We start from the raw sequence: 19978 nt of genomic DNA on the forward strand, positions 1-19978 counted from the left end.
ATTTTATAGGCAAACTAAAGATAGCTTTACCACTTAGCTACTTTCTGAAATTAAGTTTTTGTCCGGCTCACCAATGATTCGTACAAGTACAAACAAAGTTGCACATCAGGATTACGTTTTACAAACCAGGATAATTAGTTATACACTTCTTGTAAATATTTGGCACACTTAAACATGTTTTGAATCAGGCACTATGGGGAATCCAATGGAGACGAGTAGATAAAATTCAGTGGTCATTTTTGGTCTTTTTTTTTTTTTTTTTTTTACTACAGGTTTTCCCCAGATGGGCGGCTGATAGCGTCCTGTGGAGACGACCGCACTGTCCGGCTGTGGGACACGTCCACCAAACATTGCATAAACTGTTTCACTGACTATCGAGAGTAAGTCCTAAAAGATATCTGGCCAAAGTCGGTTGGTTTTAGTCAATTAAATAAACATTTTTTTTGTGTTTTTGTACTTGGCACAGTAGTCTCGGGACTTGATATTTGTCCCTTTTGTAATACAACAACCAATACATTTCCAAGCAGGAGATCCGAGTAGGGGGAGAATGTTGTTTTCTAATTTCAGACGAAAGGCCGAAACATCACGGAATATAAATAGAAGTGTGAAAAAAGGCCCATAGATGGCATTGTTGTGTATTAATTACACACCAGACTGTTAAACTGCTGCAGGTCACTGACTCCACTGAGTGTTTTCTGTTATTCCAGATCAGCAACATTTGTGGGTTTCAACTCAAGTGGCACCTGTATTGCGTCCTCGGGAGCTGACAGTACACTGAAAATCTGGGATCTACGGACCAACAAGCTGATTCAGCATTATCAAGGTATGTCGACATGTCAGAGCTATAATAATGCTATATATTCAGTTTGGAAAATAAAGAAATTACCTGAAATATCCTTGCCAATATCTGTGTACCACGACTGTAATTGCTGTTATTGTGTTTTTGTGTTTGTTTGTTTGTTTGTTTGTGTGTGTGTGTGTGTGTGTGTGTGTGTGTGTGTGGCCTGTTTTTGTACATCTTGGATCAGTCCACAGTGCAGGAATCAACAGCTTTTCCTTCCACCCATCCAATAACTACCTGATCAGTGGCTCCAGTGACAGCACTGTTAAGATCCTGGACCTGTTGGAGGGACGCCTCATCTACACCCTCCATGGACACAAGGTGATGTGAAGTCATCCACATACTAGGGCTGCACAATTAATCGCAATTGTATCGAAATCGCAATATGGACTAGTGCAATATCCAAATTGCAAGGCGGCGCAATATTTGTTAATGGCAAAATATGTGTCAAACCATTCTGAATTAAGTGTTTTGGTGCTGCAGAGACATCCCAGCCTACAAATCGTATCTTACGGACTAAAGGAAAAAAAAAATCTTTGTTTGGTACAGATCCTTGCAAAAATCGATGTTAATAATTTTCAATGAAAATGAGAATAATGATACAAAAGCCATAATTCCCTCCAGTATTGTGAATCATATCGCAATCGCAATATCAGTCAAAATAATCGCAACTAGATATTTTCCCTCATATCGTGCGGCCATCAGACACTATTAGACAATATCAGACACTATTTGGGGGCGGGGCTAGAAGGGGGGGGCACGGGGTAGCACCAGTCCTCCTGAAATATGTTTGGTCCCCCTGGAATCGCACCTGACACTATAATGCAGTCTGAGCAGCGTTGTTCCAGTATTTCCCTAGAGTAGTCCTTGATGGTGTTTGTCATGGAAAGTTTTTTTTATTCAGTAACTTTGTTTACTTTGTTTTTCAGGGCGCTGTAATCACAGTAGCCTTTTCCAGGGCAGGAGACCTCTTTGCCTCGGGGGGAGCTGATGGTCAGGTTGGTGTTTCATGACTACATAACCACCCTGTACTGTATTGCCCATACTCTCAATAGCTAGTAACTTCAAGGTTAAATATTTACTTTCTGTAGTAGAAGAGCTGAGAACCTTTGATCATGGAAGTTGTGCTGCTCCCTCGGTCCCCTAGGTGCTGATGTGGAGGACGAACTTTGACACCAAATCTTACCAGGACATCCTGCGACAACACAGCCGGAGGTCCAGCCCGGATCCCCCACCTCACGTGACTGACATCCACCCCAGAGGACCCCACCTTCACCGCCCACAGCCCACAGCCATTCAGGTCTGTTCAGTTTCACCAAACGTCATATACAAATACGTTTTATTGAGTTATTCAAGGCTGTGAGTTCTACTTAGAATGATTAGGTGCTAGATCAACTTTTCTAAAATCATAGTAATATACAAGTTTAATATCACCTACTATATGAACTAACATGAAGAAGGTACGACTCAACAAGAATCGGAAATAAAATCAATAAAATGATCATAGCAAAAAGCATGTGTCAACAACTAGGGATGTCCCGATCAGGTTTTTTTGCCCTCGAGTCCGAGTCATTTGATTTTGAGTATCTACCGATACCGAGTCCTGATCCGATACTTCTATAATAATTCAACTTTATAATACCTCCAGACCGCAGACATACTTGCGCTTTCCGCTTCAAGCTGCTTCCATGTTCTACTTTGCTGGCATTTAACCAATAGCGTTTCTGCAACAAAGTGATGTCATGCCGTACGCGTTGCTGTTTCTGTGTGGAGTCAAAAGGGTCTAACTCTGTGCCACCGCATAACTATAGATGTGTTAAAAAATAATGAGAATATATATATATATACATATATATCCGAGTCCTGATCGGGAGGTAACGTCCGATTCCGATCAAGTCTGAAACCACGTGATCGGATCTGGACATCCCTATCAACAACATTAGGCTACCAAACAGTATGTGGTCAGAAGGCCAGATAGCAGTTACCTGGCCTATAAACCATCAGAATGTCTTGTTTTATTATAACTGACTAGTGTTCAAGCTTTAACTATAAACAGTCCACAGACATGTCATACATAATCTGTGTATTCAGTAAATTATACAGTTGAGAAATCAAGAGATATTTTGTAAAACGCCTAAGCAGCTATATATGACTTTACTTTCTTTCCATAGATCAGTCCAACAGTGGCAGACACTCAGTCCACTGATCCGCATGTCATAGAGTTGGGCCAGTCTGTACACAGCACCACGGTAAGCTGACATAGTAAGTCGCACAGCCACAAGAAAGCAAGCCACACCATATTTCCCTGCCTACCATAGCTCTACAGGTATATGCTGACAGTGAAACTGGAAAGCACATAGCGAAACTGAGGGCCTTGATCTCTCATTATAGATATGGTTAAAGCGTGACTCTCGCCAAAATGCAACCTAGGGTCTTTTTGTGAATGTACCCGAGTCAAACTTTGTTTTAAAAGCATAATTAGGACGGAAACGCCACTTTTAAGATTTACCGTATTTTCGTTTTTTGGTCAAATGGCCTTTTGAATGGGAGTGTTAGGGGCACTTTTATGATAGCATCAAAATCAACATTTTTAAAACATTAAGAAGGCTCGACACAACATGAAACTTTGCTCGAAGTATGACCAGGGGCTCTACACATGAAGTTGAGCATTGAGAACATTGTTTGTGTACACAGAGTTTACTAAAAAGAAAGGTTTTGAATGACTTACTTTAGCAGTTGTTTACGCTATCCGCCATCTTGTCAGTCAAAAAGTGTCGATCTCCGAATGCTTATGAACGGACTCCATAGGAGGAAATGTCATTCTTATGAGGCTCCTTTTTCAACTACACGGTCAATATTGTGTTTCATCATAGTAAAGCACTCTCATTCAAAAGGCCATTTGACCGAAAATACGGTAAATCTTAAAAGTGGCGATTCCGTCTGTATGAGCCATTTTTCATTTTGTATTATTTCCTTTAATTTTGCCCTGTGCCACTAGGGGCCTGTATGTGCTTTGTGGCTCAATTTCATAAAATGGAAGTCGATCTGTTCTGTAAGACATGCGAGTGATGGCAGTCAACGTGTATATTCATTTCCTTTTTAGACACAACACACAACATGACAAAGGGACACCACTTAACGTAAAAAACAAAAAACACTTAAATTAAAATAAAGAAGCAGCAATATATAGCTGCTACTTGACTCACCATATCAACAATAATTATATTGCTGCTTTTTACAGGCTGAATGAAAATAGGACAGATCAACAGACTCAAGGTTGTGTGTATTTGAGAGGTGGGGGGGGGGGTGTACCCATGTCCACCAGGTGGCAGTGTAGACCAGTCTATAGTTTTGCCATCCTGCTGCAGCACTGACAACCTGCGCTAAGAGGACATCAGTCCATTCACAGAAAGCAACTGTCTGTCTTCAAGAGTGCTCTTTAATGTGTGTTAAAAATGCATCACATTGTTCGGAAACACACTACTACTTGAATCATACAATTCTGCACATTCTCAAATCCGAGCTGCAGAGCACAACGGCAATTCAGTGATTTACATTGATAATATGTTGGATTTAGTTATCTCAAAATGTGAATGTATCTGAAATGAAGTTTTTCCCTATTATGAAAGCCTGTTCAACATTTGTCCTGGAAAAAGCCTTAGCTATCTTTTTTTCAGTTTGTTTTCAGATTCAGTCGTATAAAAGTATAATTGGTTAGACTTTGAAATGAAACAGTAGACTTTTTATTGACCTATATAGGTTTTTATTTAGTCAGTACAACCACAGCTGGCCACTGATCGGCTCTGTTAGAGCAGCAGGGAAATATACTTCTTGCTTCAGGACACTTTTCTGTCACAAACCTATTTCTCAAACTTTTTAAGCTGACTTTGTGTATTTTTTTGGCCCAACAACCTTGTGAATGCCATGTTGTGTTTTCCAGATTATTCTTTTATTTAGTTTGTATTGTTGCTTAGGGCCCATCTGAGATGCCAGTGACCTGTCCTTGAACTTGAGAAGCAAGTTCATGTTATGCTGTAAGGTAAAATCCTGGATGTGAATTAGTGCTATCGGCTTACTCCCCAAATGCTGATCCTGGATAAACGGATAGAAACATGAGATTGATTTAGGTGGGTCTTAATGCACATGTTTAATGAGTATTAGGAAGACATGTGTTCACAGAAATGAGGATTGATGGTTAAGATGTTAATTTTTGGGTAAATAGCTTATTCACTTCCATCTTAAAGTCCATAGAATGTTAGAACATTGCTTTCCTAATGGTTGCTCTAAACTACACCAGAGTTTGTTGTGAATTTCCACTAGAATACTGGGATTCTTTTTCTAGCCTGGCATCTAAGGTTTTTTTTTTTGTCATCACATCACAGACTGTTAAGAAAATGCTACAGGTCCCCAGTGTGGTCCCTGAGTAATAGCAGTAGTGTCAGCAGCCTGTCCCCCCCCCTTTAAAAAGCACCTAGGAGAATGTACAGGGAATTACTGCCCCCTACTGTTTTAGAAAAGAATCACAGAGCATTAAATGAAAAGTCTGGCCGATCACAAAATATAGTTCTATGAACACAGAAACATACTCTGGTGCTTTATCCACCCAATTTCAAATTGAATATGAAAGTGCCATATAATGATTCACTGTAATATTTGTATTTTTGCCTTGACCCTCAGCATGCTCATGGAAATGTGCTCATATTCATCAGAGTAAATTCATAGGCAGATGACTGTGAGTTTGGGCATGTTTTCTATTTGGATATGGATATAGTTTTGAGTGAAATGGGCCACATAATTTTCCTTTTGAGCTGTGACGTCTTTCACTAAAAGTTTTCTATTTATTTCATTCTATGGACATTGTTATGCTCTTAGAATGAACAACCAAAAGTTTTGCCTTCTAATGATGAAAAAGAAACGTGTTGAAGAGAAAAAACGAGAAAACTGAGAATACATAAATTATAACTCCTATTCAGCAGTAGTGATTTTACTTTATCATTCGTGCATGGAAAACGTCTTTATTTTTGGCACCTGTTGCCACTGTTTGACCTGATGTTGATGTTGAGTACTGCTGTGTAGTCAACATCAGGGTGTCTCTCAGATTTGGCTCCTTCTCTCTTGTTCTTTCTTCATTGTCCTCCTCCTCTTTCACTGCATTGCTTGAAGGAGCTTTGCTCCCGGTGTGAATCACCCAAGTGTGCCTGAATGGAAAGACCTGTGAGAGATGAGAGCGAGAGAAGGGGAGAAATAGAGATCAGAGAGATGGGGAGAGAGCAGGAATCCACGTGCCGATGCCCTGGCCTTCAGGGGCCGCCGCAGCAGCCGTTGCAGCAGTCGCAGCAGCCGCAGCTCTAATAATAGACTAGATGGAGTTCTGCCTGCCTGTTTAATTCACTGACTAACTCACTGCACTCTGGTGTCACACACATTTAATACATACATCAGTCTTATCTTTGCCACAAATGGCAAGATGAATGCTGGACCCTTACATGCTTACTCACTGTTAGTGCATCAGGGAATTGTGTTTCAATTTAAAAGACCCACACACAGCTCCTGACTCATTCATGCCCATCAATCCTTTCTCCGTGCCTCCTGCAGCTTGTGTGTGTGTGTGTGTGTGTGTGTGTGTCTCTATATTCGTGGGGTCCAAAAACCGGGAATACAGTATACTCGTGGGGTCTGGACAGCTTTGTGGTGCCAAAATGCTGGACCCCACAAGTTTAAAGGGCAGTTTGAGGGTTAAGACGTGGTTGTAGGATTAGGGTTAGAATTAGGTTATGGTTAGGGTAAGGGTTAAGGTTAGGCATTTAGTTGTGATGGTTAAGGTTAGGGTAAGGGGCTAGGGAATGCATTATGTCAATGACGGGTCCCCACAAAGATAGTGAAACGTGTGTGTGTGTGTGTGCGCGCTTGGGGTCTGTTTGTGTGCGTACATGAGTCACTGGGTATTGGAGTGTGAATGCGAGTGTGTGTGTGTGTGTGTGTGTGTGAAAGTCATCCCTGGTTAAAACGGGTCGAACAGGGAGCCCCCAGTGCTACTCCTCCTGTCAGCTCTGATTTCCATCACTAAGGAACTCCTCCCCTCCCCTCCTCTCCTATTCACTTCCCCACTGGTCATTTCCTAGTCCTTTCCTCCTTCCACCGTTGTTGATGTCCTCAGAGTGCTTTTCCTTTCGCCCTGCGCCTGTGTTTCCCCCCCCCCATTGCCCTAATGGGTCCAAACGTAGGCGGAAGAGAGAAAATGGGTGAGGATGCCTGACAGATAAATGGGCAGAGAGAGAGGGAGGGAGGGGACGGGAGATGCAAATGGCCTGAGGTGGGTACGTGGGTGGCTGGGTGGGGAGGTTCCTGCTGCCATTGGTGACCTTCATATCCTTAAGGCAGGGCCATCTCCTCTTATCACTTCTGCAATTTTTTTTTTTACTTTTTATTTTGACTTCAGTGGCACTAAACTTGAGTTTGTTCACAATGTTGTGCATGTGTCCTCATATGGCTGAGACGCGTTGTGATTTTCTTTGCGGTGTGGATTGAAATGACAACCCTGTCTACATACGTTTGTGTACTCTGGGACTGTTTTGGCTGGTGTGGACTAAGACTCTTTGTCCCACTGAAGGGGAATCTTAATGCTACAGCACACAATGATAGATGCATCTGCAGCCACATTTAAAGTCTGCTGGACAGCAGCATACTAATGCCTGTGCTTTTAACAATGTTTAACAATAACATTTGTGTAATGTTCGAGTGTCCATATATTTTTGGCCAGGAGCAATAGCCTGAAACAAACCCGCTTATAATACCAATAATAACCAAACAAAGATATTAATAATCTTTAGTTTTTGAATCATGTGTTCAAACATAGGGTGATGGGATGACCATCAATGAGCTTACTGTAGAATCAGTTCCTATACATGAGGCCTGTAGGGTGTCCTCATGTTGTTTGCATTGCACTGTATGCATTCAGGAAGTTTGTATGGGCAGGGAGGTGATGTCAGTAATGTCATGATGACACCAATGTGGCATCAGCTGTGGCTTTGTCTCCTTCCTCCCTTTCTCTCTCTCTCTCTCTCTGCATTAGCCATTAAGCCCTGCAGTGAGCTAGCGGCACTAGCAGGGCTCAGTGCTTCTGAATGGAGTGTCATCAGCAAACGCTACGTCATCGCAGAGCCCAGGGTGGTGCCCTCACTCTATATTGACATTACAGAGCTTTGATATACACAAACCAGTAGCCATTAAGTGACGTATCTCATCCACGCCAACAGCCATAGTGTCCATCAGCTGCTGAACCCTTTCATACTCTCTCCTTGCTAACTACTTAGGGTAATAGATCAATAAACAAGCATCAATATCACAATTCTTTTTTTTTATTTTGTAATGGTAATGTGACCTTCAGTTTGTTTTTGTGGTCATTCTTGTCTTTGATTTAGTAGGTAGTAGTATAACTGAAAAAACATTTTTACATTGTTTTTCAATATGCACAACCTACACATTGTGGTTTGTCACTACTTTCTGCTTTAGGTGTGCATTCAGCACTGTGCCCTTTTTTTGTTAAAGATTATTTTTTTGGGCTTTCATGGCTGTTATTGACACGACAGCTTGAAGACAGGAAAGGGGAGAGAGAGATGGGGGATGACATGCAAAGGGCTGTGGGTCAGATTCGAACCTGGGCCGCTGCCAAGGACTACATGGGACATACATACATACATACATACATACATGCATGGGTGAGCTAGAGGTTGCCCCAGCACTGTGGCTTTTAATCAAAAAAAGTGTTGCCCTCTTTTAAGCTTCTTGCTTTTATAAACTCAAATTTGTCTAAATCTACCATATTGCACTAGGTTAAAATTCATCCTCCGCAAAAGAAAAGAAAGAACATTGAAATATATTTCTTGGTTTGGTGTAAGTACCATTGTTGAATTGTGGGACTGGGTGTCTCTCAAAATGTGAGTCTCCTCTTTAGTTGAGTGGCAGCAGAGAGTAGCTGACGACACGGAGAGTGTCAAACCCATTGCACTGAACAGATATCAAGTCAGCTGTGAAACACATTAAGAGTGGCAAGCGTGAAATGAGGCCAAGGAAGACAGCAACGTGTTAAAATGTATTTGTGTGTGTGTGCATGGTGTACCTGTCTTTATAAGGACTGAAATGTCCACATAGGTAAGTTCATAAAAGTTCTCCAAAGAGAGCACGATGCTAGTTGTAACTTCCACAAAGGGCAGGTTTGAAGTTGTTTTAACAGTTTGGCTTAGTTCAGTTTTGAACACTTTTTGAGTCAAAGGAAGCATTTAGAGTCAAAGTTAGGCTCAAGTTGAGGTTAAGAATTAGATTAAATAGTGTTAGTGCTAAAGGTTTTTAGTAATACTGCTGATAAACGGTCCTCAAAGCTTTAGCAGTGCAAATGTGTGTTTGTGTGTATTTCAAGAGGTGATTAGATAACAGAAGGTTAGATTTGGTTACGTTCGCCATCTCTCATGTCCCTGCAGACGTTAGCTGTGACGCCAGTTTGATCAGACAAGGTGTCCTCTACTGACAGGCCTCCCGTCACAGACCTGTGTGCATTTGTGTGTTTTTATTTTGTTGTTGGATGTCCTTCCATTCCATCATGAGTGTATAATCCTTATCATGTGTTAGTGTGTGTGTGCAGTACATTTACTTGTAGTGACCCTATTCAGGTGCATCCATCAACTGTGAATATGTAAGGCCATGCATGTTTGTGTAATTGCAGTGTGTATGTGTCTACATTTACAGAGATGGCCCACCCCCACCCTTGTCTAGCTTCCTGTGCAGGGGAAGTACAGGATATTGGATGGCCCGGAGCTTTAGATACCAGATTTAAGTGCTGTAGAGGAGAACACGAGTGACAAGACATGACGGAAATGAGCTAAACATAGTAACCGCTCCGGGGGGAAGGGGGGTTTCACTTTTCACCAGGACAAGGCCTCCCAGAGGCTGCATAACACCCTCACACATGCCCACACCAACACACATACGGTGCTATAATCAGGCAAACAAGCTCATGTGCACTCCCAGAGGCTGCATAACACCCTCACACACACACATGCCCACACCAACAAACATACAATGTTATAATCAGGCAAACAAGCTCATGTGCACTCAGTCAAAGCATAATCAAACTGCCAATCTGTTAGAATCACACTGACTCACTCTCATGCAGACGAATCTGAAAAACATACAGAACATGTATACACCTGATTGATATTGTAATGTGTTCAAAGTTTATTTAAGTGATTATTTTGATATTAAAATTGAATCAAATGACTTCATATAATGTGAGAGGATCAGTCATAGTGCTGGACACACTGAGAATCCTCATCCAACTTAGCAGGTCTGCACAGCTTTAAGCCTCCTAGCTTTAAGTTTTGGCTTTCCAGCTTGCTCGTAGGCAATGTTCAAACGTGAAACACCACGGCATTAAAAGAAAATGTAAGGGGCTGTGTTGGTGTATGTGTGTTGCTATAGTTATCGGTAAGAAGGTGAAAAACAATCCAGCTTGTCCATTTTGAGTTATACATCCAGAGGTTTTCAGATACCTGAACAGTGCACGGTGGTTTATAAACTACAACACAGGATTTTACAACTCTAGAAAGTTATCTTGGCGTCAATCATTCGATTGGACAGCGCTGTGTGGAGCTAGCCGCATGATATTGCATTTCATTGCATTGTTGCAAAAGTTGATGTTGCTTATGCGAGTTCCTTCTTCTAGTGGGCAGAAAGCAAAGTACAGTATTTGAGACCTTGTGAAACTGGAATATTACGTAACACCTCCTGACCAATCGATCGCTCCAGTGACAGCCGGGTCAAAGCGGAAACCTGTCTCAGGACACCGTGCACGTCCCATTATGCTGTGTTTTGCTGTCGTCTCCAGTCTTCTCCAAAAAAATGTGATCTCCCTCATCAAAAATACAAGAGGGCAAGCCTTATCACTAATGCAAGAGAATTCTCTCTCCGGATTCCCGTCCATCCTTTCCCCCCCTCACCTTTCTCACTCTTTCTGTCTCTCCCCTTTTTCTCCTCTTGTCTTCTCTCTCAACCTTACGCAACGCTCACTTATGGGAAGTGGCTGGTTACTTTAGGGCCATGCTGTTGCACTTTGTGTCTCTGCTCGTCAGTGGAGGAGTTTTTTTTTTTTCCCACTCTTTGATTGTTGGGTATTTAAACAGAGTTTCTTTTCGGTTTTGTAGGTTAAATACAGTGAGGAAAATAAGTATTTGAACACCCTGCTATTTTGCAAGTTCTCCCACTTAGAAATCATGGAGGGGTCTGAAATTGTCATCATAGGTGCATGTCCACTGTGAGAGACATAATCTAAAAAAAAATCCAGAAATCACAATGTATGATTTTTTAACTATTTATTTGTATGATACAGCTGCAAATAAGTATTTGAACACCTGAGAAAATCAATGTTAATATTTGGTACAGTAGCCTTTGTTTGCAATTACAGAGGTCAAACGTTTCCTGTAGTTTTTCACCAGGTTTGCACACACTGCAGGAGGGATTTTGGCCCACTCCTCCACACAGATCTTCTCTAGATCAGTCAGGTTTCTGGGCTGTCGCTGAGAAACACGGAGTTTGAGCTCCCTCCAAAGATTCTCTATTGGGTTTAGGTCTGGAGACTGGCTAGGCCACGCCAGAACCTTGATATGCTTCTTACAGAGCCACTCCTTGGTTATCCTGGCTGTGTGCTTCGGGTCATTGTCATGTTGGAAGACCCAGCCTCGACCCATCTTCAATGCTCTAACTGAGGGAAGGAGGTTGTTCCCCAAAATCTCGCAATACATGGCCCCGGTCATCCCCTCCTTAATACAGTGCAGTCGCCCTGTCCCATGTGCAGAAAAACACCCCCAAAGCATGATGCTACCACCCCCATGCTTCACAGTAGGGATGGTGTTCTTGGGATGGTACTCAGCATTCTTCTTCCTTCAAACACGGTTAGTGGAATTATGACCAAAAAGTTCTATTTTGGTCTCATCTGACCACATGACTTCCTCCCATGACTCCTCTGGATCATCCAAATGGTCACTGGCGAACTTAAGACGGGCCTTGACATGTGCTGGTTTAAGCAGGGGAACCTTCCGTGCCATGCATGATTTCAAACCATGACGTCTTAGTGTATTACCAACAGTAACCTTGGAAACGGTGGTCCCAGCTCTTTTCAGGTCATTGACCAGCTCCTCCCGTGTAGTTCTGGGCTGATTTCTCACCTTTCTTAGGATCATTGAGACCCCACGAGGTGAGATCTTGCACGGAGCCCCAGTCCGAGGGAGATTGACAGTCATGTTTAGCTTCTTCCATTTTCTAATGATTGCTCCAACAGTGGACCTTTTTTCACCAAGCTGCTTGGCAATTTCCCCGTAGCCCTTTCCAGCCTTGTGGAGGTGTACAATTTTGTCTCTAGTGTCTTTAGACAGCTCTTTGGTCTTGGCCATGTTAGTAGTTGGATTCTTACTGATTGTATGGGGTGGACAGGTGTCTTTATGCAGCTAACGACCTCAAACAGGTGCATCGAATTTAGGATAATAAATGGAGTGGAGGTGGACATTTTAAAGGCAGACTAACAGGTCTTTGAGGGTCAGAATTCTAGCTGATAGACAGGTGTTCAAATACTTATTTGCAACTGTATCATACAAATAAATAGTTAAAAATCATATATTGTGATTTCTGGATTTTTTTTTTTAGATTATGTCTCTCACAGTGGATATGCACCTACGATGACAATTTCATTTCTAAGTGGGAGAACATCACTCCTCTCTAGAAAAGAACAGTTCTGTTCTGTCTGTTCTTTTCTAATTTTGAAATTTCTAGTACTGAAATGACAAATTAATTACCGGTTCTAGCTTTTCAAAAATGAGTATTTGCTTCTTTTCTGTTTATTCTTTTGTATAATTGTAAATTGGGTCATTTGCGTTTTGTAATGTTGGATGGTTAACAACTCATTTAACAATGACAATAATCATTTCTTGCAGACCTACTCCAAACAAACTTTAATACTGTACTAATGTACTGTACAATACTGTATTTTACATTATTCAAGGACAGAAGACCTTTTTATTTTGCACACTGCTCTGTTCTGAATGTGTAGAACATGGAGTGGACATGTGAGACACGTGGAAGCATGTGACTGGATGACGATGTGGTACTGGTACAATCTGGATCAGGATCTGTTTTAGCTCTTTATGCAGAGAAATACTAGCAAGGACAAATGTCAGTATCAGTAAATTATTGGTTTGTATCCAGTCTTATTTAAAATACTTAGACTTTGTGTAAAATTCAAGCCTTCTATCATATAGTTTCACGTTTACAGCAATGTATCTCACTGAGACACATTTGGACTATTTCTGAGCTGTTTACCTCCGTTCTTGCTACTCTTAAGGCTTCTCTTCTTCCATGACACCTCCACCATCTTTCCACATCCGACCAATCTGCCGCCCTCTGAATGTGCTCTCTCTCTCTCAAGGGTACAGCTAGTATCCTCAGGGGCCTCTACTGGGAACGTGATGACAGTCGTTCGTACAGGGGGCTAAAAATAGCTATGCAGGTCTATTACAGGTACCAGGGACTCCTGAAAGGCAAATGATGATGTGTTGTGTTTTTTCCCCCTGCTAGCTGTTATCCCTACCTGGTGAACTGGCAGGAGGCTGGGATGAGAGATGGGAATTGAACTGGGATGATGTGTTAAAAAAAAGAGCAGACACAAGATTTGATTATGTGGTCATCTCGCCTATAAGACCCTGGCAAGAAGAGAGAGCGAGAGAAAAAGTCAAAAAACAATTGTGGTACAATCTTTGATCCGTTCATGTTTAATGATTCCCAGCCTAAATTAAAAGATGGTTGGCATTTTTATTGCTCTGTCCTTTTGCAAAACCCATGATTTGCAAGGCAATCAGAGCCTTTCCTAATATGTCCATCAAAATCCAAGTTGATAATTGTTTTGAAGATGGGCCTACGAACATATTAAGGCCAAATAATTGTATTCACTGTATTTAAGTTTGTCTAAACGTGGTGGACAACTGCAGCTCCGCCAATATAGCACTAGTGTGTATGTGTGTGGAAATAACAGGCTACCTTAATATCTGGCAGTGTTGCTCGCTGATGCTATTTTCTCCCTGAGTGGAGGCAGAGAGGATGTGGCCCGGTGAACCGCGTAGGCAGATCAGACACCTCATGGCTATGTTGCCGGCCAGGCTTATTTTTGTACAGCTCATCCAGGCTTGCAGAAAAACAAGTTGTTGATTTTCCTTAACTATTTTTTAAATGTGATTTCTTTTTTCCTCCCATTGGGAGGCAACTACCTGCAGATCTTGAGTGATTAGGGTGGTTAGGTTATCTAAGACAGAAGTATACTTTTAGTTGCCTTTCAGTGCATTTAGGAATGGATTTTTTTCATGCTACTTTTAGTTGGGTTCTGGGCTGAGAATATTTGTGTGTCCGTCTCATCTGTTTGTTAGAGGTAGTAGCACTGGCTCATTTTTCTTTTAATCTGTTTGAGCTGCTTGTGGAACAGTTCTTCCACTGTTTAGATTTTACTGACAGGGCTAATATGGGTTAATATGGAACCCCCAAATCCATATTTAATGCTCAAGATGTGCTTGAACATTTTAGTCTTTGTGTGCCTCTAAATGTATCTGTACATTTTGTTATCTTTGCACGTGTGTGTATGTGTGAATCCTCATACACTCTTGCATGTGTGTCTGTGAAGGGAGGATAACTGTGGAAACGGCTAGGAAAACAAATCCGTTTCCTGTGAGTTGAGAAAGCTACGGGGTCATGGTTTCTCTCCGGAGGTGCAGCTGTAACTTAACACTGGCCCAGTCCCAGGTTAAACCCCATCTCCTCTCGCTGCTACCCCCCTCCTGTTAAGCTCATAGTCCACCTGTTAGGAAGTCATTCATCTCGCTGTTCCCCGGAGAGGGATAACTGGATCTCCCACCTCTGACCACAGCCACACTGATGGATGGCTTTAATGGGCTTTTATTGTTTGATGTATCCACTCTCTTCCTCTTTCTTTTCCATATCTAATCTGCTGTCTTTATGTCTCTTTACTCTATCCGCTCATGACTTACCTTTTTACTTGCTTTTCTCTTTTGTGTTTATCTTCCATTTCCTTTTCACATGTGCAGCATTACAATGGGACATGGTTCTGTTGCACTAATAAATAGGTTCAAGGATGGTCTCTGACCTGTAGGCCAATCAGCAATCTCTCCGAAAGTCTTAAGTCTCTTTCATGCATATATTTCCATTTTTCTGAGTCCAATCAATAAAAGTCGAGGAGCAGAAATTCTTTGACCACCCACAATACAAGGTACTCTATGAATAAGTACTGAAATCAGGGGTGCCATGAAAATAATCCAGAGACTACAGAATGAACCGGTGGTGGGAAGAAAATGACAATGAATTAACTAGAGAGTAATTCTCTGAGGAGAATTAGAGTTTGGAGAGGACAGGGGGTGTGATTTAGTGACATCATTTGATATGAAGGTACTATTTACAGGAACAGACTTCATTTGCATAGTAAAACATACAGAATTCCTGACCTACAGTAACCTGTCTATAAAGAAGTACCTTCATTATAGTGTCCCATATTTTAAAATACAAACATGTCATATTCTCATTCATTACAGTGAGACCACTCCAGCAAAAAATGCAGTCTTGTCCGACAATGAAGATGATCCTAACCAGACCTTTGCAGTAGTGCACACTGAGTTGGCCAGTCAGATACATTCAAGCACACATTCCTAGGTAGTCTCAGTCGTTATAACATGTAGGTCAGCTTGTGTATCTTTTTGTTTTTTAATGAGTTTGCTGAGAATTTTAATACAGTAGCCACCGTGCACACAGCTTAAGATTGTCTACCTCTTTGTTTCTGGACTACGCGGATACGTTTTTGACCTTTTTAAGAAGGTCCTGTCTTAATCATATATCGACCAAAGAAATGCATTTTTTATGCCAACAGATGTGATAATAGTCTCCATACAAAATTAGTTTAATATTGTTTATGGTTCAGAGTAATAATAGCTTTTTGTTGCATTATTATTTTTTTTTTGTTGAATTGTTTGTCAAGGTTCCGATGTAATATTCTTGTTTAAAGCCGCTTAAGTGTTTTGCGCTGGCCCCTAGCCCGGTATGTGTGGGAACATGGGAAACGTTAGGTCGCTAGCATAGTCTCAGAAGGGGGATTAGGTCGAGCCTTAAGCTTGCATTGTTTTACATTGGGACAATTAGAAGTGTGGTTATACTGAAAGGCAAATGAGGTTCCCACAGGTGATTTGCAGTCCTTTTGGTATTAGCCTAAGTGCTAAAACAGATTAGCAATGCAATGTGGCAATGCAGCCTAATCCAATCTCCCTTATGGATACCCGCCGGTTTTGGCAGTTTTCTTGTGATAGCCACTGCCTTTGAGATGGTAGATTTAATATTTATGTGAAGATGCTGCTGGCTTTATTGCATTAAGAGCTCATTTAGTGGCAGTGCATATTTAGAGCCATTCAAATGTTTTGTGCATTCTTTTTGTACTTTTATGCTCTGACTGTCTTCGTACTTATCACCTTTATTCAGGGAGGGCCAATTGAGAGCAAGCTCTCATTTTCAATGACGCCCTGATTACATGCTATATAAAATTACAATACATATAACAATTACTGAACATAGTAATTAATATACAGTATACAGGTGCAATACACAGTACACACATAAAACAATTACAGAATGTCGAAGAACTCAAAGTGCACATGCACATTCAGTATACATGGCTTCATAAAGAAGACATTTTAAAGTGATTAAATGGAATTGGGCTGTTCAATTTCATTAGAAACTGCAGGTTAGCAGCATATAAGTATTAGCAGCAGATGAACTTCAAAGTACAGGATTTTCCGTGACACTTTCAATAACTTTCAGTAAGAAGATGATGGACTGTCTGCTGTCCATCATCTTCATCACTTTCTCTCTCCCACTGAGTTGTTTACCTGTCCAGTAATCTCCAGGTTGGCTTTCTCAGGGATAAAAGGATGTGAGTCATGCTTATGGTTGGATATGTTTCAAGATTACACGGAAAGATTAACCTCCTGCTGTCCTACATACACCTAAGCCCTCCATATGGCTACACATTCCTTCCTCGAATACAAATCCTTATTGTCTTTTAGTTCAGTTTCAGTGTAAATGATAAAATGAATTAGTTGCAAAGGGGAGGGGAAAGAAATGTGTTTAAGAACGCCCCAAAATTGTGGTTAAAAAAAAATCCCATCTCAAAATAGACAAAGAAAAGAAAGAAATCAAATATAATTTTTTTTTAGCTTTTTATGCTACATTACTTTAGTTTTAAGGTATTGCTCTGTATACTGGCACCCAGTCTTGCAGTCATGTTTATTGTTCTTCAGTCCCTCCAGGATTTCTTGGCCTTTTTTTGAGATTTTTGCGGTCCAAAATGCCTGATTTCGCGGGAGCTTTTGTAAAAAATTGCGATAAAAGTTGCGATGTCTTCTGTATGTTGCAATGAAGTTGCGGGAGACAGTGAAAGTTGCGTTTTTTTGTATAGTTCTTTAAAAATAAAAAGGAAACTTATTTTGGGGAGAATAAAACTACTCTGGGCTGAGTTTTCCTAGTAACCTCATCAAAAAGGCTCAGGATGCTGCAAATGTTGGTATAATATGAAAATGGCTGGTGGATTTAAGACAAAAATAATAATTTATTGAATAAATCAAATTTGAACATATGTGTCAGTGGCTTGTTGATCTTTACATTGTTAGTTGATTTCCTATCCTGTCCTGGGACACACATTCATACGGTTTGATAAAGTACTTATTGGACTTTAACTTATCATTGCACTTACAATAACGACTGTAGCTGCCCTCAATTTAGCTCATCCTGTACGTCTCATCTCTGTTTTTTTCCTGCATCAACCGTGTGTGTGTTGCAGAGAGCCGACAGTATTGAAATGGCAGCAGCTTTCAGCGACTTCAGAGTGAAAAATCGTTACAGCGTACATTGATGTTAAAATGTATACAGGTTGGCAGGACGGTCTGAAATGTTTTGCACGGTCTTTCGCTGTACGTTTTGTTGGTAAATGTGAGATGTTTGAGTCACACACACGTGTCGTCTTCATATCAGAAACAAGGAAATGATCAACCCGTTCTCACTCCCGCTTGGTCATTGGCTCACAGAGTCACATACTGATACAAAGTCTGGCACGTGGGACTGCTGGGATTGGTTGAAGTTGCGGGAAACCCCAGATTATTGGTCAAATTTGCGGAAAAGTTGCGGTGATTGGTCAAAATTGCGAGTCGCACCAAATTCACAGTCATTGTTTGAATTTGCGTGAATTGGCGTGATCGCGTCATTGCGAAATCCTGGAGGGACTGGTTCTTGGTCATGACACACTTTAAGTATTAACTGTTTATCTAGCTGCACATACATATGTAACTGCCATTTAGAAGAACAGTACAACTTGTAAATAGTCTGTGTTAAAGTTGGCTTGATACTATTGCTTGATAGTTCACACATGAATATGATGCTGCTGGGAAAGAATTTTATGAATTAATGAAAGATGCTAACTTTCAGTTAGTAGACTTTGTAGAATGATTGCACTTTTGTTTTGTCCTATTTGAGTGGTATTTAATTTACTAGAACTAGACAGACCTCAGTGTAGGGTTGGCCATTGAGAATTGGATCTGAATTGATATTGGAAAAAGTTTTATAACAACTAAGACTCATTAAGAAATGTGCTTTTTGGTTTCTATGTATTGATTAATGAAGGTTAAAGTATACCTACTGTAGGAGGAAATCCATTTGACATGACAAAGCATTGGTAGGATACAGCATTTTCAATTTTGTTGTCATAATTTTTCCAGAGTCAGGTAATGCTAGTAGAACATCCAGCTTATGTAAAATCAAGTGTAAAACACCTACAATTCTTGTGTACGGCAAGATGGAGAATATTCATGTTCATATAACAAAAAAAGCTAAAATGCCTTTTATTTAGTCTCTTTTTTTTTAAAATCACTTTGTGTCCGAGAATCTGTACCTGAATTCCATAAAAAAACAAAGTTGAGAGAGAGTTGAAATCAGATTGTATAAAAGAGTAGTAGAGTAAGTTTCTGACATTTAATAGGCAACATACAGTGAACATCTGCATTATCTTTATAGCGATAATATAAAACTAATGATTAACATTTGATCTCGAAGTGCATCTATGACATTCTCAAATTAATTCCTTTAATAAACACACTTTCAAGACGACTACTGCCTTGCTAAAAGGTAAAGCTGAGGGTAAAGGTGATGGACTGGCCAGGCATGACCTAAACCCTATTGAGCATCTGTGGGGCATCCTCAAACAGAAGGTGGAGAGGCGCAAGGTCTCTAACATCCACCAGCTCCGTGATGTCGTCATGGAGGAGTGGAAGAGGATTCCTGTGGCAACCTGTGAAGCTCTGGTGAACTCCATGCCCAAGAGGGTTAAGGCAGTGCTGGAAAATAATGGTGGCCAAACAAAATATTGACACTTTGGCCCAATTTGGACATTTTAACTTAGGGGTGTACTCCCTTTTGTTGCCGGCGGTTTAGACATTAATGGCTGTGTGTTGAGTTATTTTGAGGGCACAGCACATTTACACTGTTATACAAGCTGTACACTCACTACTTTACATTGTAGCAATGTGTCATTTCTTCAGTGTTGTCCCACGAAAAGATATAATGAAATATTTACAAAAAGGTGAGGGATGCACTCACTTTTGTGAGATACTGTATGTAAGGGCCTATTGTATAGTGATAAACTGTATAAATGGAACAAACTCAGCACAAATGTCCTCACTTTGACTCACCGCAGTTCTCTTCGTGAATATGTCCACATGCCACCTTTGTGCTGCAAGTCCCCTTGTGACCGGCTATATTTGAACACTTAAGTGAGCCTAATGAAAGGAAGTCACCCATTTATTTCCCTCTCTACAGTTAGTTATTCTTAGAAAGTCCCTATGCTGCTGATCAGTTGAATCAGTTGCAGCACTTCAAAGGCCTCAGTCTGAACCATGGCTCTTGTCAAGAAACATCTAGTAATCAATGATTACAGTGAATCACATGTGTCAAACAACAGGACCTATGTTTGGGATGGCTCATGTGAGGGCAATTGACAAGAGG

At 40.9% G+C, this 19978-nt stretch overlaps 1 protein-coding gene across 1 annotated transcript in view; it reads left to right on the forward strand.

Moving 5' to 3' along the window:
• Positions 1-19978, forward strand: part of poc1b (POC1 centriolar protein B) — a 60609-nt gene that overhangs the window by 4071 nt on the left and 36560 nt on the right. The window contains exons 5-10 of the mRNA XM_031279692.2: positions 273-380; positions 708-823; positions 1029-1162; positions 1771-1839; positions 1989-2141; positions 3013-3090. Coding sequence (XP_031135552.1) covers positions 273-380; positions 708-823; positions 1029-1162; positions 1771-1839; positions 1989-2141; positions 3013-3090 — 658 coding nt within the window. The remainder of the gene's footprint in view (positions 1-272; positions 381-707; positions 824-1028; positions 1163-1770; positions 1840-1988; positions 2142-3012; positions 3091-19978) is intronic.

Source organism: Sander lucioperca, chromosome 7 (assembly GCF_008315115.2).
Source record: "Sander lucioperca isolate FBNREF2018 chromosome 7, SLUC_FBN_1.2, whole genome shotgun sequence".
NCBI classification, from domain to species: domain Eukaryota; kingdom Metazoa; phylum Chordata; class Actinopteri; order Perciformes; family Percidae; genus Sander; species Sander lucioperca.